This window comes from Ursus arctos, unplaced genomic scaffold, assembly GCF_023065955.2.
Source record: "Ursus arctos isolate Adak ecotype North America unplaced genomic scaffold, UrsArc2.0 scaffold_1, whole genome shotgun sequence".
Taxonomy (NCBI): Eukaryota; Metazoa; Chordata; class Mammalia; order Carnivora; family Ursidae; genus Ursus; species Ursus arctos.
Genome location: NW_026622763.1, coordinates 51,353,287 through 51,381,124, shown reverse-complemented (window position 1 = coordinate 51,381,124; position 27,838 = coordinate 51,353,287). Strand labels below are relative to the sequence as shown.

At 36.9% G+C, this 27,838-nt stretch overlaps 1 protein-coding gene and 1 long non-coding RNA gene across 2 annotated transcripts in view; one reads left to right on the top strand and one right to left on the bottom strand.

Moving 5' to 3' along the window:
* HAT1 (histone acetyltransferase 1) overlaps nucleotides 1-16,045 on the bottom strand; it is a 60,851-nt gene extending 44,806 nt beyond the window's left edge. The window contains exons 1-2 of the mRNA XM_026492561.4: nucleotides 15,966-16,045; nucleotides 13,684-13,788 (exon numbers count right to left, since the gene is read on the bottom strand). Of these exons, the coding sequence (XP_026348346.1) occupies nucleotides 13,684-13,788; nucleotides 15,966-15,972 (112 nt within the window). The 5' untranslated portion in view covers nucleotides 15,973-16,045. The remainder of the gene's footprint in view (nucleotides 1-13,683; nucleotides 13,789-15,965) is intronic.
* A 4,636-nt stretch (nucleotides 16,046-20,681) lies between these two features.
* Nucleotides 20,682-27,328, top strand: LOC130544809 (uncharacterized). The gene is made up of 3 exons (XR_008961430.1): nucleotides 20,682-21,106; nucleotides 21,344-21,469; nucleotides 27,168-27,328. It is a non-coding gene; the product is annotated as an uncharacterized LOC130544809 (long non-coding RNA).
* The last annotated feature ends 510 nt before the right edge of the window (nucleotides 27,329-27,838 follow it).

Below are 27,838 nucleotides of genomic sequence, written 5' to 3'. Positions count from 1 at the left end.
TTACTGTGTACCAGGCAATTTGCTAAGGATTTTATAAACACTGTAGTTAATTCCCACAAGAACTACAGAAGGTAGGTATTACTATTACCCACATTTTCTAGATGAAAAATGCAAAAAAGACTAATTTGCCCAAGGACAATAAAAATGCAAAAAAGATTAACTGCTCAAGGACACAAATAAGTACTGGGCTTAAGGCTGAATCAAACTGACATATATACATGTACATGAGAACATGTACAAAGTGCGAACTCTCCTGGATATCACAAACATTAAATATTTTTAAGTATTTACAATGCAGTTATGTCAGTTAAAGCAAGACAGCAAGCAAGCAACCCCAAAATCAACCAATAGAATAATTAAATAAATTACATAAATGAAATAGTTTTAATATAAATATCACACATAACACATAACGCTACTGAGAAATAGTTGGTGACAGAAAAATGTTCATGATGCATTTAGATGAACAGAACATGACAATGTAACCTCAATTTTATAAAAGAGAAATAACATAAATGAATATATAATTTAAAAAACTAGAAGGAATTATCCCAAGTTATAATACAGAAGTACTATAGTTATTCTGAGTGATAAAATTATGGGTAATTTTTATTTCTTGTATTCTTATACACTTCCCAAAATTTCTGCAAAATATTTATTATTCCAACGGAGGAATATACAATATAAAAAACTACAGTAATTTAAAATAAGCACTAAAATTTTTCTTTTCAGGAAAATCCGTCACTCACATTTTTGGAGAAAAATGGAATCAGGGCCCAGAATACTAAATGTCACCTTATCGCCAACACAGATCATTAAGACTTACAATGAGTCTTCTATTTGAATATAAATCCTATTGTTTCCACTCCTATATATAGTTCCTATATATCCTAGTTCTCAGGATCACTTCAGTAATTTCAGGAGGGACAAAATGTAAAAGAAGATACATTCTACACTGTTGTTAACTAACTTGAATTTAAATAAAGACTTGAAAAAAAAGAAGATACTTTCTACATGTCTTTTAGCCCAAAACATAAGAAATCATCAAGGCACATTAATTTAATCAGTTTTAAAGTTTAATAATGCTTAAGCATTTAACATATGTAGGATCCATTTACAAGTGCTCATAATGCAGATATAAATGGGTTCCAATTCTCAAGCAGCTTCAGAGATGCTGCCACACATTCCTCGTAATACCTAATTGTACTCTGGACTATATATGACTTTATTCAAACTCCTATGTTCCTTTTACTTCTTTTAAAGATTTATCTATTTGAGAGAGAGAGGGAGAGCATGAGTGGGAGGAGCAGAGGGAGAGGAAAAGAGAATCTCAAGCAGATTCTGTGCTGAGCACAGAGCTCCATGCCTGGCTCGATCCCACGACCATGAGATCACAACCTGAGCCAAAACCAAGAGCTGGACACTCACCAACTGCGCCGCCCAGGTGCCCCTTACTCCTGAGTCCTTTAAACAACTGAAATCTTAGTGTTTTGGCCAATACAAACTTTTCTGACCATGTTAAACTGCAAAGTAAGTTTAATTACATTATTTGAAAATGCAGGGGTGAAGGCAGGGCCCAGTATGCTCCTGGCAACATTCCCATCAGCTTCACCAGCCTGCAACATTAGAGGTCTCAATATACCTTAGAAACCATCATAATTAATCCCATCATATTCTTTATTCCAGCAAACTTTAGTTAAATTCCTAGGTTATCCCTTTTTACCTGGATTCTCATCCCCATACAGTAGCATAAAACTTACCTAATGCCAATTCTCACTTCACTCCAACTCCCTATGACTAGTATGAAATTCACAAGTCAATTACCACCAAAATTCTCCATATCCTCAACCTCTTTCTTCTCCTATACTTTCTTACCCTAACAGTTCATGGACAAACCTGGCACTCCCTCAAGACATTGCTTCTCTTACAGCCCTCTCAAGTAGTGGCTGCTTTCTCTTTATACTGCTGGGACAAACTTCTTCTAACTCCTCATGCTGGTTTCAGACCAGTGTCCTTCTCGTCACACCTTAGAACAATCAGCTTTGATGCTAATGCCCAATCTTTCCCCCATTCTTTGAAAAATTTAGTTTCTGGCTTACTGTCACTCTTTCCAACATTACAACTGACTTAAATCTTGGTGACTTTAAAACTCATGAAAATTAATCTCCGATCCAGCCTCTAAGTTTCTTGATTCCTTCTCCAAGAATCTTTTTACTGTAACATTACCATGACATGCCCTAGCTCTTACTTATCATTATCAATAACTACACCCTTTTAATTTCCATGTCAAAAATTGTACAATCTTACCACTACCTCTTCCTAGCTTACTGCCTGTGATACCCTAATTCTAACAATTCTTCAATCCCCACCGGGACTTACAATGTATTGATTAGGACACAATTTTTGCTGTCCCTCACTGCCTCTGTATCCTTACTTTCCTCCCTCCCTTTCCAGTGTAGAATTCCATGGCCAATCAATATTATCACTCCCTCATAAACATCCTCAACTCCTCTGCTCCAATCTTTGTCATGCCAGCCTAAAACCCCACTCTAGTTAAATCTGACTATATGCCCACTTTTTGCTATACCCCTGCATCTGCATGTGGCTGACCTCGATTTTACATTCATGAGTACTAAACTTGAAGTGGACCCTTAGTGCTACCTGACGATCATACCATAGTTACAAGTCCATTCACTCCTCTTGCTTGACAAGAGGACTGTCTCCTCAAACCTCCAACATCTTCTAGAATCACATTCTCACCTGATAACCTTGCTTGTTTCACTTACGAAGCAAGCATTCACAAGAGAACCTGCACAGACTGCCACCTCTACAGCTTCCAATTTACTGAAGCCACTCCCATATATCTTCCCTTCATTAAACTGGCAAAGAAATCCTCCACACTCCCATCTAAGGCTAATCCCTCCAATGATACTCTCAAGAATATTCTCTCATATTTTTAAGAATATCACTCTACAAATATTCCCCATTCTTTTCCTGTATCATTTTTTCCTTCTCTGACGGATCATAGGCATCAGCATACAGACATGCTATAATTTCTCTCATGATTAAGTAACTCTTGTTGCAATATTCCTATCTGAAAAAGTAGTCTTCAATAAAAGGCAAGATGATGAGTTATGGTGGGGACAGAGATAAAGAGATCCCTTTATTACCAGAGATAAAGAATGGATCAATTCATTAAGAAAACTCAAGTCTGGGGCGCCTGGGTGGCACAGCGGTTAAGCGTCTGCCTTCGGCTCAGGGTGTGATCCCGGCGTTGTGGGATCGAGTCCCACATCAGGCTCCTCCGCTGGGAGCCTGCTTCTTCCTCTCCCACTCCCCCTGCTTGTGTTCCCTCTCTCGCTGGCTGTCTCTATCTCTGTCAAATAAATAAATAAAATCTTAAAAAAAAAAAAAAAAGAAAACTCAAGTCTACATCTGTATGCACCTAATAGCAGACGTTCAAAATACATGAAGCATAACTATACCTCAACTTAAAAAAAAAGAAAGAAAAAAATATATGAAGCAAAAGTTGACAATTGAAGAGAGAAACAAATCCGCTATTATAGTTGGAGATTTCAACAGACCCCTCTCAACTGTTCTGACAGAATAAGTAAATAAAAATCCGATAAAATATACAAGACTTGAATAACACTATTAAGTCAACTGACATTTATAGAACCTTATATACTGCAGATATAAATTATATTCCAGCATACTTGGGACATGCACCAAAACAGATATGTGCTAAGCTATAAAACAAGTCTCAAATTTAAAAAGACTGAAATAATCTGACCTTGATGGAATTAAAACAGAAATCAGCATAATAAGATAGCTAGAAAAGCCCCAAATATTTGGAAAGTAAGCAACACTTTTCTGTATAAGCCCACAGATCAAAGAAGAATAATTTCAAGTGAACAATAAAAACACAACATAACAGAATTGGTGGGATACAACTAAATTAGTATTGAGGTAAGTTTGTAATTTTAATGCTAATATTATAAAAGGAAAGTTTAAAACCAATTATTTAAGCATTTACCCTAAGAAGGGAGATCTCCTAAGAGCAAATTAAATAATAAAGGAAGGACAATAAGGGAAATTATAAAGATTAAGAGTAGGAAATAAAAAATAAGCAAGAGAGAAAAACAATTATTGAAAAGACTAGTAAGATTGATAAACTGATAGGCAGACTTATCAAGGAAAAAAAAAGAAAAGAAAAAAACACAAATTACCAGTATCCTGGAGAAGGGACTGAAGATTCTACAGTCCTTGATAAGGTAATAGGGGAATATTATGAACCACAGCCTGAGAAGAAAGTTAGATAAAATGGACAATTTCCTTAAAAGACAAAAATTAGGGGCGCCTGGGTGGCTCAGTCGTTAAGTGTCTGCCTTCGTCTCAGGTCATGATACCGGGGTCCTAGGATCGAGCCCCTCATTGGGCTCCCTGCTCAGCAGAAAACCTGCGTCTCCCCCTCCCACTCCCCCTGCTTGTGTTCCCTCTCTCTCTCTGTCAAATAAATAAAATCTTTAAAAAATAAATAAAATAAAAGACAAAAATTACAAAAACTAACACAAGAATAAACACCAAATCAGAACAGTACTATATCTATTAATTAGATTTGTAGTTAAAAACCTTCCAACAAAGAAAACTCAAGACACACAAAGCTTTACAGGTAAATTTTAACAAACATTTAAAGAAGAAATAAGATCAATATTATGCAAACTCTTTTTAGAAAATGGAGAACAGTTCCCAACTCATTTTATAGGCCAGCAAAATCCAACTAATAGGCCAACTAATCAAACTAAGACAGAAAAAAAAATTACATTAAATCTGTAAATGAATATGGGGAGAACTGTTGCCTTAATAACACTGAGCCCTTCAATCTATGAATTTTTAAAACTGACAACGCCAAACACTCACAAGGATGTGGAGTAACCAGAATTATAATACATTGTTGGTATGAATATAAACGCTCTTGGGAAATCAGCCTGGCAAGCACCTCATAAAGATAAATGTAAAACCACCCTATGACATAACAAATCCACTTCTAGGAATTTACCAAAAACAAAACAAAACAAAAACACAAAAACCCATATGTCCACAAAAAGATTTGTACAAGAACATTCTTAGCAGTTAGTTATAACTGCCAAAAACCAAAAAAACCAAAATACCTATTAACTGATGAATAGTGATCTATCCAACAATGGAATAGTATTCAGCAATAAATAGGAATGAACCCCTGATATAGGCAACAATAAGATGTACCTCAAAAACATGCTGACTGAACTAGGTCAGTCACAGAATATACATGCATAACTACATTTAAATAAGGTTCTAAAACAGGCAAAACTAATTTTGGTGAAAGAAGTCAGAACAGTAACACCTTGCAGGGAGCAGGGACTGAAAGGGAAGGAGCAGGGGCACTTGGGTGCACAGTCAGTTAAGAGTCCGACTCTTGGTTTTGGCTCAGATCCTGATCTCGGGGTTATGAGATCAAGCAGCATGTCAGGCTCTGAGCTCAGCTCAGCTCAGCTCAGACTCTACTTAAGATTCTCTCTTCATTTCCCTCTGCCCCTTCGGCTCGTGCTCTCTTACTCAAGTAAATAAATAAATCTTTAGGGGAAAAATAATAAAGGAAAGGGAAAGAGCAAAGTTCTGTCCACTGAGAAGGCCCACTCTCATTAATGTTAGAACACTAACAGCAACGAGCTTACCTGCTCACCCAACAGATCTTGGCTTCAAAATGCCATTTTCCTCTTCAAAAAAAAAAAAAAAAAAAAGAGAAAAACTCAACAATACTCCTTGGAGAAATGGCTGATTCCAGAGCTGTGGCAGAGATAACAAATGAGCCTGGAATATCTTGTTCCAGAAAGTAATCAAAGAATGAAGCAATCAAAAAAGGAGGAGGACATGTAAAAACACAGAAGCCAGCATGAACTAGGCTCCCACTGGCCAAATCAGGGACAATATAAGGACCAAAATACAGGATAGTAACAGATTATAATCCACTAAATAAAATGGGAACTAAATGAATGAAAGAATTGAAAGTTTAATGAAAAACGGACAGGTGCTGTAAGATCGGCACATCACTTCTGTGATCTCCCTACCAAAGATACAGAACCTGAAATAACCATGAGCAAACATCAGATAAACCCAAACTGAGGGGCAGTCTACAAAATAACTGGTCTGCCATCTTCAAAGGTGTCAAGGTCATGAAAGTCAAGAAAAGACTGACAACTGTTCCAGTCGGAGGGGGACAAAAGAAACAAGGCAACCAGATGTAAGCCCTGAGCCTAATTAAACTGGACCCCTTTGCTACAGCTATAATGGGTGTTTGGGGACACGTGGGAAACATAAACAGAGTCTGAGAATTAAGTGGTGATAATGTATTGATATTAAATTTCTAATTTTGATGATTCTGTTCTGGTCATGTATAATAATGTTCTTGTTCACAGTAAATATACGTTAAAAGAGTACGTGGTGATGGTTCATCAAGGCAGCAATTTATTCTCAAATAGTTCAGGGAAAAAAGGTCTTTGTATTTATACTTCCAACTTCTCTGTAAGTTTGCAATTGTTTCAAAAACAAAACAAAACAAAATGAGGAATGCAGCCCACCAGATCTGTTGCATGTCTCAATCTCCAACAAATAGGTTTTTAAATTCAAACCCCCAAAAGCAGCTATTTATGTGGAGGGGGGACTTCAAACCTCACTGAATCATGTACCTAGCGTGCGTTTCATTGTATGTAAATCGTACATCACTTTTTAAAAAGTAAAAATAAAGTCCTCTAACTTTATCCTGTGTCTTCCTCTAGCTGCCCATTTCTCAACTCCACTTCTGAGCAAACCAAAACAGTCTATACTCCATTTTTAATTTCTCTCTTCTTAATTTCTCTTAAATTGCTTTTAAAAAGATCTTAGGACTCCATCACTTCTCTTGTTAAGAAAAAAAAATCACCAAGGGGCGCCTCGGTGGACTGCGGCGTTAAGCGTCTGCCTTTGGCTCAGGGCGTGATCCCAGCGTTCTGGGATGGAGTCCCACATCAGGCTCCTCCGCTATGAGCCTGCTTCTTCCTCTCCCACTCCCCCTGCTTGTGTTCCCTCTCTCGCTGTCTGTCTCTGTCAAATAAGTAAATAAAATCTTTAGAAAAAAAAAATCACCAAATCACTAAATCCCAAGAGTACTTATGCTATGAGAACTACCAGCAACCAGCAAAACACCTGACATAATTGACTACTTCCTTCCCCTTCAAACACTTTCATCATTTGGCTTCCAGACACGTCATCCCCCCAAGCTATCCTTCTCAGTCACAGAGGCTTCCTTACTGTTCCCTGAACAGTACATTCTGCACATTCTGCACTTGCCATTCCTCTGCGTGTTAACACTATTCCTTGAGATATCTACGCTGCTCACAAATTCATTTCTTTTATTTTCTACACAAATGTCACCTTAGCAGTAGGCCCTCATCACCCTGTATTTTCTCCCTAACATAAATCACTATTTTCCATGTATTTATGTCCGTCTCTCATAACCAAAATGTAAGCTCCATGAAGACAGGAACTATTTGTAAACTGCTCTATCTCCAGTGCCCCGATAAATGCCTGCCACATGAGTATGGCTAAATAAGTATTTGGCAAATGGTGAATGAACTTAAAATATAAAGACTATCTCAGAACTAACAATATACTTTATTTTGAAAAACAGGTTAATTGGCTTTTTAGGAGAATTTAAAACAGTGCAGTGGAGAGTGAGAGGTCAGGGAAAACAAAACACACATTAGTTAGAAATAGGAATGAGAAAGTACAAGGAAACAACAGAAAAATGAGGTAACAAAAGCAACAAACAATAAATATAAAGGAAATAAAATTGCTAGGTAAAAAAAAAAATTATACATTCAAATCCAAGTATGCACTCTCCAAAAGATACACCTAAAAGGAATGTCAGGTTAAAAGCAAATGGAAGGGTCAAAAATGTATCATGGAAACCACAAAACTTGAAAATGCAATCTAACTTGTATTAAGATAAAAAACAATAACAACAACAACAACATTAAATGGCATAAGAGGACCTCTTCATAATGATTAATGGGAATTCTTTCAAGCCTTTACCATTAGGTAAGTGTAATGCTTTTAAAACTGGTGAGGGTGGAAGTGGTAAAGTAGGAAGGCCAAGAAAAGTAGTCACAAAGAATATAAAAGCTGACCTGCACCTCCCCTAAAAAGTAAACACAAAGGAGAAAAACACAGACCAAACTCATCTTTAAGAGGTAATGTAAAAATATTTACAAAGTCTTCATGAATTTATTAAAATATCTTGAGATACTCCTTTTAGAAATGCAAAGATGGTCCAATATACAAAAGCATAAAATCTATTATATCAAATATATTAAATAAAAATATGTATATATTATAACCAAAATTATTTCTATGGAAATCAAAATGGTACTTGATAAACCCTAATACACATTTGAATAAAAACATTTTGCAAAACAAGACAAACTATTCTTCAAAGTAAAAAGCAAAGATCATGTTTAGTGGAGAAATACTAGAACCATTCTCATTAAATTAAGTAACAGGGATGACTGTAATCATTTTTTAACAATGTTCTGAAAGTGTCAGCCAATCAATATGAAAAGTGGGTGGCTGAGTTGGTTGAGCGTATGACTCCTGATCTCAGCTCAGGTCTTGATCTCAGGGTTGTGAGTTCAAGCCCATGCTGGAGCCTACTTAAAAAAAAAAAAAAAAAAAAAAGGAACAAAAAGGCATATATATCAAAAACAAAGTGAATTTATGAAAATGATCAAATGATACTGTTGAAGGCCTGAAAAAAAATCATGAAGCCACTCACATGAAGCCACTCCCCAAAAAGTCAGAGAATGCAGTAAAATTATCAGGTTTTAAAATATATTTAAAAAAAACACAAAAAGGGGCACCTGGGTGGCTCAGTGGTTAAGCATCTGCTTTTGGCTTGGGTCATGATCTCAGGGTCCTGGTATAAAGTCCACCGGGCTCCCTGCTCATCAGAGAGCCTGCTTCTCCCTCTCCCTCCACTACTCCCCCTGCTTGTGCTCTCTCTCTCTCTCTGTCAAATAAATACTCTTAAAAAAAAACCCACCCAAACAAACAAAAAAACCCCAAATGACAACCCAATGAAAAAATAGGCAGGGGCGCCTGGGTGGCTCAGCCATTAAGCATCTGCCTTTGGCTCAGAGCTCCGCGGCTCAGAGCTCCGCATTGGGCTCCCTGCTCGGCGGGAAGCCTGCTTCTCCCTCTCACACTCCCCTTGCTTGTGTTCCCTCTCTCGCTGTCTCCCTGTCAAATAAATAAATAAAATCTTTAAAAAAAAATAGGCAAAGGATTCGAATAGACACTTCTACAAAGAAGATATACAAATGGCCAATAAGCACATGAAAAGATGCTCAACATCATTATTCGTTAGGGCAATGCAAATCAAAATCATAGTAAGATATCATTTTACATCAACTAGGATGGCTATAAAACAAAACAAAACAAGCATTAACATATGACGTGGTAAAATTGGAACATTGTACATTGCTGGTGGGACTGTAAAATGGTGCAGCTACTATGTAAAACAATTTGGCAGTTCCTCAAAATGTTAAAACATAGAATTAATATACACTCAGTAATTCTATTCCTGGCTATATACTAAAAGAATTGAAAAAAAGAATTGAAAATAGGGACTCAAAGAGATACTCATATACTGATGTCCATAACAGCATTATTCACAATAGCCAAAGGTAAAAAAGACCCAAATGTCCATCAACAGATGAATAAACAAAGCGTGGTATAAATACACAACAGAATATTATTCAGCCATGAACAGGAATGAAGTCCTGGTATCTCTACAACATGAAATATTTGCTAAGAGAAGTTGAAAACATTATGCTAAGTGAAATAAGCCACATACAAAAGGACAAATACTGTTGTGATACCACTTAAAATATCTAGAACAGGTAAATCCATAGAGACAGAAAGTAGATTAGAGATTACCAAGGGCTGGAGGGGAGAAGTGAGTGGGGATTTACTGCTTAACAGGTACCAAGTTTCTGTTTGGGGTGATGAAAAAATTTTAGAAATAGAGCTAATGGTTACACAATATTGTGAATGCAATTAATGCTACCTAACTATATACTTAAAAATGGTTAAAGTGAAATATAGGAAAAAAGATTCACTCTTTCTACAGTAACCTACCCCAAAGCACGGAACCTCTGTGAAAAAAAGTGTGTCTGTCAATCCCTCAGACACGAAGTGAAAACAGCTTCTATAAGAAGAAGAATCTTGGGATAAACCTTAGTGGAATTATGGATATGCAATCAAGAGTTCAAATTATCCCATGTGCCAAGCACAGTACCTGTCACATAGTAAGTTTCAATAAACATTTGTCCAGAGAAGATGGAAGGGAAGGTACTGGGACAGGTGGGTTGGGAAAAAAAGGGAGGAATGAAGAAAGGTTGGCCTGAGGAAGCAAGTTATTACTACGGCTATAAGGGATTAGAATGATGAAATAACCCAGTCAGTTTTAGCTCTGTCATGTATGTGTAGAACTTGAGTTACTAAGTAACCCGGATTTTGACGTAAGGAAAAAATATAAATTAAAAATTATTTTCCTTGGGGCGCCTGGGTGGCTCAGTCGTTGAGCGTCTGCCTTCGGCTCAGGGCGTGATCCCAGCGTTCTGGGATCGAGCCCCACATCGGGCTCCTCTGCTGGGAGCCTGCTTCTTCCTCTCCCACTCCCCCTGCTTGTGTTCCCTCTCTCGCTGGCTGTCTCTCTCTCTGTCTCTGTCAAATGAATAAATAAAATCTTTAAAAAAAAATTATTTTCCACAGTTTTCTCACATGCTATTAATAAAGATGAAAAATATAATGGAACAGAAGATCTCATTTATAATAGCAATAACAGAGATGAAATACCTAGAAATAAACTTAGTAAGAAATGTTTATCATCTATAAAGTTTAAAACTCCTTAAAAAGATGAACATTAAAAAGACCTGAATAAACAGAAAAATATTTTTGCTATTAGAAAGACTCAACAATGTAAGGATTTTTATTCTCCCTAAATTAAACTTATTTAACAGAATCTCAAATTTTAAAAAAATCAACAAAAAATCTTTTTCGAATTTGGTAAAATGTTCATCTAGATGAACAAACATTAGAGAAAACTTAGTAAAACTCCTAAAGAGTAACAAGTGGGGACCTAGTCACACCATATTTAATTATAACATTTATTACAGCAGTGCACTAACAGCTCAGGAAGAAAGAAAAGGCCCGAAAGCCAGGGCAAGAATATATGATACTTTAATATGATAAAAAAGAAATTTTAAATAATTAATGAAAAGACAACTTAAACCGGCAGGTGGGTAATTGGTTAATTCATCTGAGAAAGCAAAGCTGGATTCCTATACCAAGCTAGAATCAAAAGTTTCAATTTAAAAAAGAAAAAAATCCAAAAAATATTAGAGAAACAATGGATAAACTGCTTTATAAGCTTAGGGAAGGGAGGGCCTTTTTGTAAGACGTAAAACAAAAACTCGTATTTGCAATATATGGTAAAATAAGGGCTGATTCAGGGTGCCTGAGTGGGTCAGTCAGTTAAGTGTCTGCCTTCAGCTCAGGTCATGATCCCACAGTCCTGGGATCCAACACCACATCAGGCTCCCTGCTCAAACGGGGAGCCTGCTGCTCCCGCTCCTGCTCCCTCTGCTTGTACTCTCTCTCTGTCAAATAAATAAATAAAATCTTAAAAAAAAGAAATAAGGGCTGATTCTTTTAGATATAAAGGATATACTTTTCTTAGAATTAAAAATCAGTTTTCATTGTCAAATTTAAAGATATTTTTAAAAATAGTTTAGGGGCGCGTGGGTGGCTCAGTAGTTAAGCATCTGCCTTCGGCTCAGGTCATGATCCCAGCATTGTGGGATAGAGCCCTGCACTGGGCTCTTTGCTAAGCGGGAAACCTGCTTCTCCCTTTCCCACTCCCCCTGCTTGTGTTCCCTCTCTCGCTGCCTCTCTCTCTGTCAAATAAATAAATAGAATCTTAAAAAAAAAAAAGTTTAAAAAGTACAGTAAAAAATCCACAGACAATAACAAGTGTTGACAAGGATATAGAGAAATTGGAACCTATGTGCGTTGTTGGTGGAAATGCAAAGCAGAGTAGCCACTATGAAAAACAGGTATGTACACAGCCTTAAACAGGATCCTAGTTTTAGAAAAATAAATTTATGCATGCACACAAAAAAATCTAGATAAGTAGGTGAGGGGTACCTTCTTTGTCACCTTCTTTATATTTGTCTTATGTTTGTATTGTTTTAAACAGTAGACACTAACATTTACTGAGAATTTCTGGAAGTCAACCTGTTTATGTATGCACTTGACTTGTACTTAACCTCACATTTAATCTTTATAATCACTATAAAAGTAAGTACTATTCCTTCAATATAAGATAAGGAAACTCAGTCACAGAAAGTGATGGAACCAGAATTCATGTACATATAACTATTTTTTTTTAATAGTTTTATTGAGGGGCACCTGGGGGCTCAGTTGGTTAAGCATCTGCCTTTGGCTCAGGTTATGATCCCAGGGTCCCGGAATTGAGCCCCATACTGGGCTCCCTGATCAGGAGGGAGTCTGCTTCTCCCTCTCTCTCTGCTCCTCCCCACCACTCGTGCTTGCTCTCTCACAAGTAAATAAATAAAATCTTAAAAAAAAAAAAAAGCTTTATTGAGGCTTAATTTACATACCATAAAACTTACTTGTTTTAAGCTTAAATTCAGTAATTTTTAGTAAATTTACAATTGTGTGAACATTGCCACAATCTAATTTTAAAATATTGCCATTGTCCCCAAAAGAAATCTCATGCTCATTTGCAGTCATTATTTTCACAGTCAGCCCCAGGCAACTACCATTCTATCTTCTGTCTCTGGATTTGCCTTTTCCAAACATCTCATACAGATAGAATCATATTGTACATGGGGGGAGGGTTCTTGTCTGATTTCTTTCACTTAGAATATTTTTGAGTTTACCCATGTTGTAGCATGTATCAGACCTTCGTTCCTTTTTATTGTCAAGTAGTATCCCATCATATAGATATATCATACTCGGTTTATTCTATTATCAGTTGATGGAGATCTGGGTTGTTTCATTTTTGGGTTACTGTGAATAATGCTGCTATGAATATTCAGGTACTAGTTTTTGTATGGACATGTTTTCATTTTTCTTGATAGATACCTAGGAGTAGAACTGCTGGGTCATATACTGTATTTAACTTTTTAAGAAACTGCCAAACTGTTTTCCAAAGTAGTTGCATCATTTTACATTCCCATCAGCAATGAGTGTTTTTCCACATCCTCACCAACACTACTGCCTACTATTTTTATAAGCAAAAATGTAAAGGTAAATATTTTTAAGAGCCTGAGAACACTTACACCTATCATTTTTTGCCATGCTGTACTTCCTAAATGTAAACTCTGCAACCTCTTAAACATCTACGCACTTCATGACATAAATGAAGACTGAATATAATCTGAAGGTGTTCAATACATGCAGAAAGCCATACACTTACATGAACAACTGCTCTTACATAAAATTCTACTTCAAATCTTAAAAAAAACATTATATATGAACACAAACTACATACATAGTACCACTTAGAAACAGCATACATACCTAATTTTAGCTCAATTGCTGTGTTGGTGTTACATTTGTACTCTGCCAGTTTCTTCTCCACTGCACTCTTGTACTCAACCAAAAATTTCTCCATAGCACCAAATCCTAAGGGAAAGTTTTTAAAAGGTCTTGTTGGAAATGGTTTAAATAGTTAAACCTACAAAGAGGGTTCTAATTAGAAGTGGAATAAAAGGAAGATTTAAAATATGTTAATAGATCATAAAAGCACAGATCACTCTCCATATAATCCCAAATAAATATACCCGAGTATGACTGCCTCATTATAAAACAGGAAGAACATCATTTTTGCCAGAGGCTTTTGAGCTAGACTTGCTTTACATAAATAAGTAAATCTGAAAATTAACATGACTACTGACATTTCTTTAGAGTTAATACTAATATATATTACCTGCTAGGATTTATATCTAAGCAGCTTTTCAAAAATATAAGAAGGGTGCCACTGCTCCACCAAGACATAAGGTGAGAATATCCTTTGATAATTACAATAGCATTTCATCTCCAATACTGGAAAAATTTTACCCAGAGTACTTCAGATTAAAAAACCATCAACTGATAATGCATAGATTATCTCAGGAAGGACACACAAGAAACTGGTAACCGTGGTTATCTCTAGGATTAGAGAGAAGGAGTGGGGACAGGGTTAGGAAAGAAAATTTTCACTGCATTAAAAAAAAAAGTTTTTTTAACCATATGTGTACAAAGTCGTAAAATATGGGCTACTGGCAACCAAATGGTTTTACTACAATGTGGCTACATAACAAATAATTAAAAATGAAAGCAATCATTATCCCTATAAATTCTCAAGCAAAGATGACAATAAATCTCCTGACAAAATGTACACAAAAATCATAAAAATTCAGGAAAGAAGTCATGAGCAGAAACAAAAGAAACGTACAGTGACATGCCATAAACTTTAACAAGTGGTTAAAACACACATACACAGAAAATAGGGAACATCTGAGGCAGTATAGACTAAGTCTGTTGTCAGAATTCCTGGAATGAAATCCAGGCTTCACCACTTAATTACCACATCTGTGACCTAGAACTGGAGCACATTACTTGACTCCTCTGAACCTAATCTATAAAATTTGAGATAAAAGAACCCATTCCAAGGAATTACATATAACATAAGCAACAAAATTTAACTTGTGAAATCATACATTGGTTTAATCCCCACAAATCTATTAGACAAGTAAATACTATATCAGACCCACTTCACATTAAAACGCTCAGGCTTAGAGGTTTAACTGCTTAAGTGCACCCAGCTCTTGAGTGGTAAGGCAGAGATTCATTGAGGTGTAATTCTTACTCTATGTAAACCGTACAAATATGTATGTACCCCATCTTTTATACTACCAGTGTACCCCCAAGATCCCAGAGTCACAATCTCATAGAATAATCTTCTTTAAGTATCTGTAGAGCTCACGTGATAACCTGTCTATCCAGCACATCCATAAAAGTGTAGTTAAGACTACTATGAAGGCACTGGGAAAAGATAGAAGTTGAAACTGTCCACTCCAAAAGATAAGTAACTGGAAAAAAGTATATACTCACACCAAAACAGTCTTAATACACGTACAAAACAGCAATTATTAGTTATTAAATGTGTAAACTGAAGAGACAAAAAAAAAGAATAGAATGAACATGCAAATTTTAGTACAAACTACTATGAGAACTTTAGATGAAGGAAGAATTCGAGAACAATCTTTGTTAAAGAAAATCTAAATCGATCCTAGGAATATTAAAGCGCGAAAGATTAAAAAGACGATTGCGAAGCCAAGGTTCAAGGGAGAGCCCCAGTGCAGGGCAAAGCAGCAATGCGCGAGCTCCGAAGTTGTCTGTAGTGGAGGGAGACCTGGAAGAGGAGGACGATGTGAACATTAAAATCAGCTGGCGGGAACAGAACCAAGCTACTGCGGCTGAGGCAGCAGTGCGAAAAAGAAACGAGAAGATAAACAGGCCTCAAGGCAACTGGCACCTTACAAGCCAAATCGCGACTCTTTCCCCGGGCTTTTTCGGCCCTCCGCAGGGGCCGAGTTCTTCGCAGAAGGCACAGAACCCCGAGCAGCTGGGGGCGGGGGCACGAACCGTGGCCAACAGAGAGCTGGGCTGAGAGTTCCTTGCTTTCAGGCTGAAGCAACGCCTTCTGGAACCCAGGCTGGAGCCGGAAAGTTCCAGGCGGGCACTGTCACCACGGTCTCGGCGTTCTTTCCCAAACCTGCCCGCCCCCTCCCCTCGGTAAACTTTTCCCGGGAACTTACCCGCCATTTCCGAGCTGCGAGCAACCGCGGCTGAGGAAGGACGAATCAACCCGCGCGCTCCCTGGCCGGAAGTGAGCTCATTCTCTGACGCATTTCCCCCGCCCACCTCTGGCAGGTAGCTAGCCAATGAGAAGAGGAGAGTCGAGGCGCCGGGAGGTGGAAGCACCTCCAGAGGCGGGGCTGACACTGCGGGGAATGCTCCGACCGTTGCCTAGCCACGGCGAGCGCGGTCAGCCACTTCACAGGCCCAAACCCGAGGAGGAGGCCGCGTAAGGGGCCGTCAACGTTAAGATGCGCTCTGGCTCACCGGTGGAGAGTTTCTTTGGGGTTGGATTTGAATTATATAAATACCGTAAAGCTGTTTTCTATTCCGCCCGCGACGTTTCGGAGACTGGCAGAAAAACTTTCCCTTTGGCCTGCACAAATACCAGAGGCCTAGGTTTATGTAGGTAAAATATAAGGATTGAGCTTCAGTTGCAGGAGAAATTTACGTTTTGGTTTCTATTTTTGCCATAAATTCTTGTTTAACATAATTTTTCTTTTGTCATGTTTTTAAGCAGTATACAGTGTAATATTTAGGTACTCTGCTTTCACTCTTAGGATTAGTAGGCAACCATTTGGTGCACGGGAATTGTTAACTAATAATACCGCAAGTGGCCTGATCTGTCCTCCATGTCTCAAGCTCGGGTGGCCTGAACCGCATCACAGGATGCTTCCTGATTTGGGCCTCAGAGCTTGTTAGTACTTCATAACTGTTGAAACTTTTTTGTCCCAGAAGATAAGACATTATTTAGGTATCCATAAATATTCCCACAATGTTGTCTAGACCCTAAAATGCCTGTCTCGACAAATGTTGGTTAATAGGCTTTACAGTGCTATTGCTAGAGCTAAAATGGACCCTTGGGATAATAGTGTAGAATTAACACATCCCATCATTTTAGAAATAAGGACATTAAAGCCCAGAAAAGAGAAATTGCCCAAGTTCACACTCAGTATGCAGCCTATGTAAGAGTTCATTTCTCCAGATACTCAGCCCAGTATTTGTTCAACCGCATGGAGATGGCCCTCTTGAAGATAAAAATGAGAAAATGTACCGAGAAGTTTCAGATCTTTCTTTACACCTTAATGAAACACAAGAAATTACCATCCCAATGCTAAGAAGAAAACTGAAATCTGCTATTAATGACATCTTGTATCAAAAAAGGAAAACGATCTTTTTTTTTAATCATTTGTTCAAAATGACAAGACTGGTTTCTTTACAAAACCATCTTACTTATAGGTTGTCCAATAGCTAACCAGCAATTAGCCTTACAATAAGAAAGTAAGCAAGTCTGACATAGATTAGTCCTGTGACTTTATGGTTGGTTGTAGGGAAGAAACGTAATGAAACCTAAATATGATAAATATAAATAAATAAGATGAATATGAATAAGAAGTACACTTAAACATATATTGTGTGACTAGCATTTAGCATGATCTGCTTTCAGAATTAAGGTTATAGGGTTTTTTTTTTAGATTTTATTTATTTATTTATTTATTTAGAGAGAATGCAAGCAGGGGGAGGAGCAGAGGGAGAGGGACAAGCAGCCTCTATGCTAAGCATGGAGCCTGATCGGGGGGCCTGAACTCATGACCCTGAGATCATGACCTGAGCCAAAATCGAAAGCTGATTGCTTAACTGACAGCCACCCAGGCACCCTGAGGTTATAGTTTTATATTGTCCTTGTCTTAGAAATGTTCACATATATTTTTTACAATGCCACAGAATATGTGTTTAGGTACAGTCATTCTGAAAGAATGACTTTTTTTTTTTTTTAAGATTTTATTTATTTATTTGACAGAGAGAGACACAGCCAGTGAGAGAGGGAACACAAGCAGGGGGAATGGAAGAGGAAGAAGCAGGCTTCCAGTGGAGGAGCCTGATGCGGGGCTCTATCCCGGGACTCTGGGATCACGCCCTGAGCCAAAGGCAGACGCTTAACGACTGAGCCACCCAGGTGCCCCTGAAAGAATGACTTCTTTAAAGAAAGGTAGTAGTAAAATTACCAAAAAGGAAAAAGGTATTTTCTTTTTTTTTCAGGGTCTCCCCCCCCCCTTTTAAATTTTATTTTACCTTGTTCTAAAGGGGACTTAGGAGGTGAATGTTAACCACCATGGAATAAGATTTCTGCAAAAGGAATATGCTGTCCTTATACATATGGAACAAGCAGTAGAGGACTGTGGAAAGTTCAATGCCCTGCTAGTCTCAGTTCTACTACTACATGATCCTGTAACCTTGTTTCATCTATTAAGTGGTGATAATACTCTCCTTCCAATCACCACACTTGGGTTGTGAAAATCAAATGGAACAATATTTATGAAAGAGGTTTGTAAACTCTAAAATTATAGGTTGATATGAGGCAACAGTAGTATGAAAATATTTATTCTAGAATAGGAGTTTTGGAAAAGGCATTTTTCTCCAAGGAAAAAGCCATATTGCACTATTAGGAATGAACTAGCAACCACATATTTGATATAGGTTCGAATGCATACGGACTAGTAAATTTTGGCATCCTGTCTTGAAACCTCCAGAAGAGATTTTTTTTAAAAAACACGGTATTAAAGAGATGGACATCAGAAAGTGCATATAGGAAATCTGAGATCTAAAAGAAAAATGCAGTTACTTAATGTATCTTTATTTCAAAATATATACCTCTCTACAGGTAAATAACAATAGCTAGTTAACTCATTTGTTTAGTTCATAGCACTACTTGGGAGGAGAGGGAGGCAATGAGTTTCAATTCCCAGACCAATTATCCAGAATGCCCCAACCACCTACTTGATTTTCTTAAAAGTTAAAATAAAAATAGGTCAGTTCATATCAAAAACTCTAAGAAGAATAACTTAAAGACACACATTACCAACAATTTGCACACTCCATTTTGTAACTCTCATACATTACCCATAGGAATACAAACCAGTACTTTTTGAGAAGTAATTCAGCAATTTTAACAAATTGAACACATTTATTAATTTGTATATTTTTTTAATTTATATATCTTTTGAGGTAGCAGTTCCACTTACAAGCTTTTGTCCTATAAAACTATTTGCATAAGAATGCAAGGATATATGAACAAAGACGTTCAATGCAGCATTAATTTTACTGGGAAATTGGAAATGGCCTAAACATTCATCAAAAGGGGTTGGTTAATATGTACTGACTTAGGAGACTATCTACTGTATAATAGGTTAAAAAATAAATTTTACAACATTATAATGTTACGTTATTCATATACAGAAGTGTGTTTTGATATAAACATAGAATACATCTAGAAGCATACTAACAAGTTTAACAGTAACAGCCTCTAGAAGGGGGAGTTTGAAAGAAAAAAAAAAGAAGGGGGAGTTTGGAGAAGAGAATTAATGAGGGATAAAAAAAATAGTTTGCTTCTTTTAATGAGGCTATGTTGTTTTCTTTCATAATTAGAAACGTAGCATCTTTTTTGGAGGTTTTTGGACATATTTGCTAACTTCTTACCCTCTTTTTTACAGTCTACGAATCAAAGAGAAACAGCTAAATTGAAACAAGGAGCAGTTGAAAATATTTCTCCTTCGTTATGTTGTTATTTACAAGCAAAGATTGGTCAAAATGAGGGAAGAGCACTATAATTGCTTATACTTGCTTACAAATGACTATCCATGCTTCACTTTTTGAAACTATAATTTGTAAGAATGGCGTTAATTATGTGCGTCTATCTAAGGTAATACAATAATGCCTAAGATATTTCACATTCCATAGTGAAAATTCTGTTTCAAATATTTTTTTCAATGTAAGCCAACAAAAAAATTGACCATTACTCTTCTGTCTTGAATTTTTTTGCTGTTTTGTATGTTTTTTCTTAATATGGAAAGCTTCAGGGTAGAGAGAGGGTGAAGAAAACTTTATCAAAGATACTTAGATATTAAAGAAATAAGACTGAAAAGTGGTGAAAATTATGACTAGAAATATTCATTTTAAACTGATATATTATTTCAGTCAATGTCTTCTTTTTTTGACCGGTATAAAACACATATAATTGACCATCTTATTTATTTATTTATTTATTTATTTATTTATTTATTTGAGAGAGCGCGAGCAGGGGGAGGGGCAGCGGGAGAGGGAGGAGCAGGTTCCCCACTGAGCAGGGAGCCCGATTTGGGCTCCATCCCAGGACCCTGGGATCATGACCTGAGCCAAAGGCAGATACTTAACAGACTGAGCCACCCAGGTGCCCCAATCATCTTAATCATTTTTAAAAACACAGTTTAGTAGTGTTAAGTATATTTGCATTTCTGTGGAAGCTGTCATTTTAATGGACTGGTTTTCAGCCAACTTCTTTGTGATCTATTTACTCATATTATGATTCCCAGCAAGACTCTTAACTTCTATCATCTAGACACAAAAAGTGAGTAGCTTTTATACCAGCTATATAATACTATTAGTTAAATGTTTAGTTCATAAACCCATCCCTTAAAAGAATTGTAAAATAAAATAGTTTAGCTTTATGATAGTGTTTCTTCTAAACTTTTTTTATAAATCAGAATTTCGAGGGGGAAAAATATATGGTTATCAGCAAACTAAACCAACAAGTCGCTGCACAAATTAGTAAAATTTAAAGAATTCTGAAAATTTTGCTAGAGGGAATCCAGACTTTAAGTTTGTTGTTAATCTCATCAACACAGGGCTCTCAGAGAATCCTTTTGCCAGTCTCTTGAATAAGCTAAGAGGAAGAAAGGGTCATGCCAACTGGCATCATATAATACAGAGAGAACCTGCTTTAGCAGGTAAGAAGGGTGGTGTCAGTGGGTTAGGATGCATTTAAATAATGAAAATTTTACTTTTTCATATCTTTGTAAAATTAAGTTTTGTTGTATATGAGGAAGTTTATGTTATTATAGATATGGTATGATTTTTTTTAATAGTCTTTTTTTTTTGAAGATTTTATTTGACAGAGAGAGAGACAGGCAGCGAGAGAGGGAACACAAGCAGGGGGAGTGGAAGAGGAAGATGCAGGCTCCCAGCAGAGGAGCCTGATGCGGGGCTCGATCCCAGAAAGCCGGGATCACGCCCTGAGCCGAAAGCAGACGCTTAACAACTGAGCCACCCAGGCGCCCCAGATATGGTATGATTTTTAAACATAGTTTAAGAGAAACTAAAGTACTTTGAATAATATAGAATCAGAACTTTAGAGCATAGTGATTTTAGAAATTAGGTAATCTAGTCACTGCCATCTTTTTTATTTGGTAACAAATGCATAAAAACTTTTGTTCCTATCTCCATATAAATATATTTCTAATATATTTTTATTAATCTTCATTCCTATATTAAATATTACTATTGTTGACCTTTTGTTTTCTAGACAAAAAGGAATATGAATACTAATTTTTAATATATTCCATCCAAGTAAATCACCTGTGCACTCCTGAAAATCCCTGACTTCATCCCACATTCCTGTTGAAGGCTTCTCAGCAAGTTACTGATACAGGTGATACTGCTGGTACCTCTGTTTGGTCCTTTGTTTTTCTACTTTTTTCTTCCTATTCTTGCTATCAAAAGGGTTAATTTCCTTCATGAAATACTTTGCTTTGGAAAGAAAGTCATTGTGTCTGGCACATGATTGACATCTATTAAATGTTTGTTGAATGATTTTGTAGTAATACCATCAAAAACACAAGTTCTTCCCAGAACAACTAAACTTCCACTTTTGTTCCAACACTTCATGGTTCTTGGGATTGGAAACTGCTAAGTGTCGGGGCACCAGGGTGGCTCAGTTGGTTAGGCGTCTGCCTTTGGCTCAGGCATGATCCCAGGGTCCTGGGATTAAGTCCCACATCTGGCTCCTTGCTCAGCAGGGAGCCTGCTTCTCCCTCTGCCTGATGCTCTGTCTGCTTATGCTCTCTCTCTCTCTCTCTGACAAATAAATAGAATCTCTAAAGAATAAAAAAGGAAACTGCTAAGTTTCTTTACTTTAAAACAACCTTCAGAATGTGATTAGAATCTAAGACTAAAAATTACCTTATTCATGTTCAACCCATCCTACCAACATGTGTATAGTACAGGCCTTTCCTTCTTATTAAATTGCTCTTTGGATGTCACTAGGAAGTAGCTCTGGCCTAAGGTGGGTAATCAACACAATTCCCAGGAGGTGATCTTTTGCCAGAGTACATTTATCCCTGGTACAGTGGCTCCAAAGACAAGACTCTCCACGACACAGGTATTCTTGTAGATGAGCCCAAATCAGTAGCCCTTGTTTTCCCCAGAAAATTTTAACCCAGATTCTAGCTTTCTCACAGAGTTCTAAGACAGCCTAGCTATTCCTCATCAACAGCTTACCCTGCTCTTTTATACTTCCATCTCTACCCTTCAGTCAGTTAAGCACCCAAACATTCAGTCACTAGATGTAGGCTGCCATCTCCCCAAAACCAGGTCCTATCAGGAATATACTTACTGAGTCGAAGGAGAGGTATTTAGTAAGTGGTACAGTGGATATAACATCCTGCCTCCTTTTCTCCCTGGGTTTCCCACAACAAACAGGAGTGAACCCACGCTGTTCCCTGCTGCAGCCCCACATTTCACCCCAAGGGAGGCTTTTATACTCTCCTCTCACTTCTCTCCAGTTGGCTTCATTGAGGCCTGCTGTATCTGGGGCCTGCTGTGCTCACTCACCAAGGTAGGCCTACTTATCACAGAAAGATTGCCTCACTTTCTGATCTGTCCTCCTAGGGGATAATTATGAATCATCACCTTCTCCACTCTTAAGCTTATTTACCTCTTATTGATAACTCCTCCAGGGTTGGAACTATGTTATCTTCATCTCTGAGTTCTTACTTGAAGTGAGAACAAATTCTTTTACCATTTATGAAAGATTTTTATTCAGATGAAGTATTATATTGAATACATTAATATTAAGCTTGCTCATATCCTCTCTTCTTAGGCCCACTCTCAGGTTTGTTTATCTTCCTCCCCTCTCTGCCTGGCCCTTAAGGACAATTCCTATATAAATGGAATTATGTATTTACTGCAATACTGGGTTGTATTCTTATCTAAAAAATCTGAATGTTGACTTTAAAAAATATATAATATAATATTCCCATTTAAGAACAAATACTTGGAGAAATGAAAACTTCTATTTAAAAAATATTGTAAGAACAATTGCAAGGGGTTCCTAAAATATTTTAAAACATTAACAAATATTTATAACATTTTGTTTTATGTAAGTTTTGTTATGCCAGAATCACAAGGAAGACAAGGAAGAAATTTTCTTTTCAAAAAATTGTGACTGCACATCTACATTGTCCTTGGGTGTATAGAAGCCCTGCTGAGCTAAATTGTATGTTTCTTTCATTTAGTAATGATTTTTGCTACTTTTTCCTTTTCAAGTGGACTTTCAAATTCTTTGATTCTCAGATTTTGAACTTCACATTATTCTTTGAGCAAAATGCACAGAAGCACTGTAGCGGGGAGATGACAAATGTCCAATTCTTTCAAATAGTATCAATATGATTTAATTATCTTAGTTTTGCTTTGCATTAAAAAAATAAATTAGATGATGTGTTCAAATGCCAAATGACAATTTTATTTACTATTAGGAGATTTAATTGTGTATGAGTCTATATCTAAGCACAAATGAAAATTGCATAGTTATGTATTTAGTACATCACAACACCTTATCCATTTATTGAAGGAAGATAAGTACTTACCTAAATCATAATTGTGACAGGTAAGAATAATAAGCTGTAATTTAAAAGGTCATTCTTTAGTGAGCCTTACTTTATTTTTGTGCTTTCTAACTCATATATATTTTCCATGGGGTCATATGGGGTTGAGATTTTTTTTTTAGAGATTTTATGTATTCATTCGACAGAGAGAGACAGCCAGCAAGAGAGGGAACACAAGTGGGGGGAGTGGGAGAGAAAGAAGCAGGCTCCCAGGGGAAGAACCTGACATGGGGCTCGATCTCAGAACACCAGGGTCGCACCCTAAGCCAAAGGCAGATGCTTAAAGACTGAGACACCCAGGCGCCCCTGGGGTTGAGATTTTTAAAAGATAGCCATAAACTTTTTATCTCTTACCAGGCTTGGGTTAAGAAAGAGTTAGGGCATGCCTACGACCAGATCAATATGTTGTAAACAATTCCAGGAGATTCTTACCCTGCGCCTGTGTCCTAAAATATTCCAATGTGAGAAGAACACTTCATAAATTAAAGTCCTCATACAAATATTAACAATGATGCTATAGAAATTGGAGTGAGAGATAGAATAGGTTAGGGTAGATGATTTCACATCAGGTGGGCCTAGAGGAATCCTCACTGGAAGGCTCAAAAACACATTCTCTAAAATATCTCCTCTAGTAACAATTATATGTATGGACTCCCTGCAAACTAGAATGATTGCAGATAATGAAAAAAGTCAAGCATAATACTCAAATTTTAATGGAAAAGGGAGGAACTGAGAGATCATACTCTGTTTAGTCTTCTTCTTTGAAGTACTATGGTGTTAATCTTTGGAAAACAGTAACAACCAAAAAAAAAAACAAAAAAAATTTTTAAAAAACCCCAAACCACCCTAATCTATGAGTCCACAGAGGGTGGCCATGTATCTATTATCTGACCTGGATTTATGAAAAGTAATCTTGCTAAATAAACTTATTTTACTTCTTAAAACAAATAAATGGCAAAAGAAAAAAAAGAAGTGTAATAGTAGGTTTGGTTATATATACAATCATTGCTGACCTTATGCAAAATTGTGGGTTAGAGAAAATTCAATTATCTGCTCCAGGTGTTGTTTAATATATTCAGATTACTCATACATTTGTACTTGCTTCATACATACAATTTCAAGTTCTGATTCATTCACTTAACATTATATCATAAACTGCATACTACTATTTCTTTTATGTGACCAAGTTACTAAGGAATCTGAACTTGGTTGGGGTACAAACTAAAATGCTTTCTTTTTCTCTACTCATTGCTCCACTATACTATGTTCCCCCAGGGTGGATTCCATACTTTTGTGGTCTTTTAAGTTATTCAAAGTCTAGCCTATTCTAGTTAAAACTTCCCGTGTTTTAAAACCTCCTCCATTGTTGTGTAGCCTCATAGCCACAGGGACTTGAAATGAAGAAGGGAGTATAGTCAATTTTTCACTCCTTCTCCTTCTCCAAACCCCTAAAGATTGGGTTGGGGAATGTTTGGTTCTAGGTTATTTTTCCTTTCCTTCTCAACCGCAAACTCTTCTGGTATTGGGGGCTAGAAGTAGGAATAGAGGAGAGATGAATCTTGCTCCTAACTACTCTATGTTTTGGTGATCTCTGTTTCTCCAGTTGACATTGGCTGCTACCAATGACCTTATGTCTCTCACATGGCATTCATTCTTAATTCATTCAGTGAGTTGAAAGGGACATCCATTTTGTACCAATTCCCTGAAAAGAAAACTCTAGTTCTTCACTGCTTTGTCTCCTTTGTTAGTAGGCCTCCCTTTAGGATGGAACACTGAAAAAGCAGTTCAAGTCCCAATATCTTCCTGGTGTCATTTGACCTGTAAGAAATTTGTGTATCATCTGTTGTGTGACAATCAATGTCCCCAAAACAATGGGCGCACATAGACTCATCAGCCATCCTATCATCACAGGATAATGAGATTTAAAATGTTAGCCAATGACAATGCTCTTTATTTATTTTTTTAAAGATTTTATTTATTTATTAGTTTGTTTATTTATTTATTTATCTATTTATTTATTTGAGGTTGGGAGCACAAGCAGGGGGAGGGGCAGAGAGAGAGGAAAAGAGAGAAAATCCTAAGCAGGCTCCATGCTCAGCACGGAGGGCAACACAGGGCTGGATCTCAAGACCCTGAGATCATGACCTGAGCCAAAATCAAGAGTCGGATGCTTAACGAACTGAGCCACCCAGGCATTCCTTTGAAACAGAAATAATAACATGAAATAGCCCTACTTCACATGGTTGTTTTGAGAATAGATTCATATTAATGTTTCATATTTATATCATATCATAGATTCATATTCGTATCATATCAGATATTGTCTGATACACAGTAAGTATTCAATAGTAAATATTAGTTACTATGAGCTATGCATCAGTATCTTGTGAATTTGGTTAGCTTAAGTGATCTTTGGGTCATTTACAAGATGATTTCTGACCTCTGGAACCGATGACCAGATATCCCAGACTTCAGTGACTTCACCATATTAGGCCGTTTTTGAAAGACTTAATAGTTGGCCTTCAGCAATCATGCCTCTCTATCTCATTATGCCCTTCAAACTCAACAATTTTTAAAGTCCCTTCTCCAGTATTGCCTGTCTCTGTATCTGTTCTTACATGTCTATGTTTTCATCTTAATGTCTTATAAGAAACTCTTGCTAAGAGTTTAAGGTTCTTAAAAAAGGAGAGTGATGGGGGCAAAAGATATTTATGAAGATGGTCTTCCCCAGAGGTGTGTATTTATTTTTTTATCAAACATTTTTATTGACTACTATATGCCTAACCTTGTGCTAATTGCTAGAGATAGAGATTTTGTTTTATCTTTTTCTCAATTACTTATAGTGAGCATCTATCATGCTTAAGAATCTATGTAAGTTCACAGTCTGTTGTAGTATTTTTAAACTGGGCCATGAAATCAATTCAGTATGTTAAAACCAGAGTTAGAAAAAAAGGAGAATAATACAGAATAATAAATACAAGAGTATGTTGCATGTAGTAAAGTTTGATATTGCTTCATGAAATTTTAATTTCAGTGTGTACTGGGGTGGGGTTGTGATTGAAAATATGTATTTCATACTATATAGGTCTGTGTCAATAAAGTTTGAAAGCCACCAATGGAAAAGACAATAAACAAAGAAGTGATTATAACACAGTGATAAATATTATACCCAGAGTGGGGCCTATTCCAGTCAGGGAAAGTGGGTGGAAGAGTGTTTTCTGGAGAAGATTCTTGCGCTGTATCTTAAAGGATAGGCAAACTGGAATAAACGTGGAGTAAAATACTCTCAAAGGATTAGCACATAGGAAGGATATAGCACAAAAATCCTTGTGACTAAAGGAACAAGTATAGTAGCAGTAAGGCAGAAGATTTAAGTAAGAAAAGGGAACAGTTTAGTTCCACTTTTCACCAAACTGAGGAGTTTGGATTTTATATTGAAGTGACAAAATTTAATTTCTGTTTTAGGTTGAACATTTGACAGCACTGTGGAGAATGGATTTGAGAAGAGTGACAAGAGGCAGAAGGTAGAGAACTGGAGGCTTGCAGAACAATTAGGAGGCCTAATGAAGGCTATTATAGTGAGGAGAAGCAATTTAAAAACCACTGAAGGGGTAGAAAACAAAGGACTGGGGACCTATTCAAATGTGAGGGGTAAGGAAGAGTCTGATACCCAGCTTTCTGGCTTGAGTAACTAAGGTAATGGTAATGGTCTTCGCTCAGGAAATATAAAAGTACTAATGGCTAGTGCTAGAGTGATCAGATAGGAATAATCAATAAATATTAAATTAGTACCTATATAGCTAATGTCAGGCATTGAGATAAGTGTTAGGACTGAGGGTGTGGGTGAAGGAGAAAGGATAGGGAAATAAGACATACTCTGCAAGGAGCACAGAGAAATGGTAAATTCAAGAGCAAGTGGTGAATTACGGTTTCCATGAAACCTTCTGTACATCATCCAGCTTGAACCAATTTTTTCATTTTCTAAACCTGTGTGGCAAAATTTACTACACGGTTAAGCATACGCATTGTAAATTAGTGATTTTACTTTTGTTTTCCCAATACATTGTAAGATCTTTATAGAGAGGGTTAATTATGTTCCCTTTATATTTCCTATTACGGGTATCAATAATAAAGGA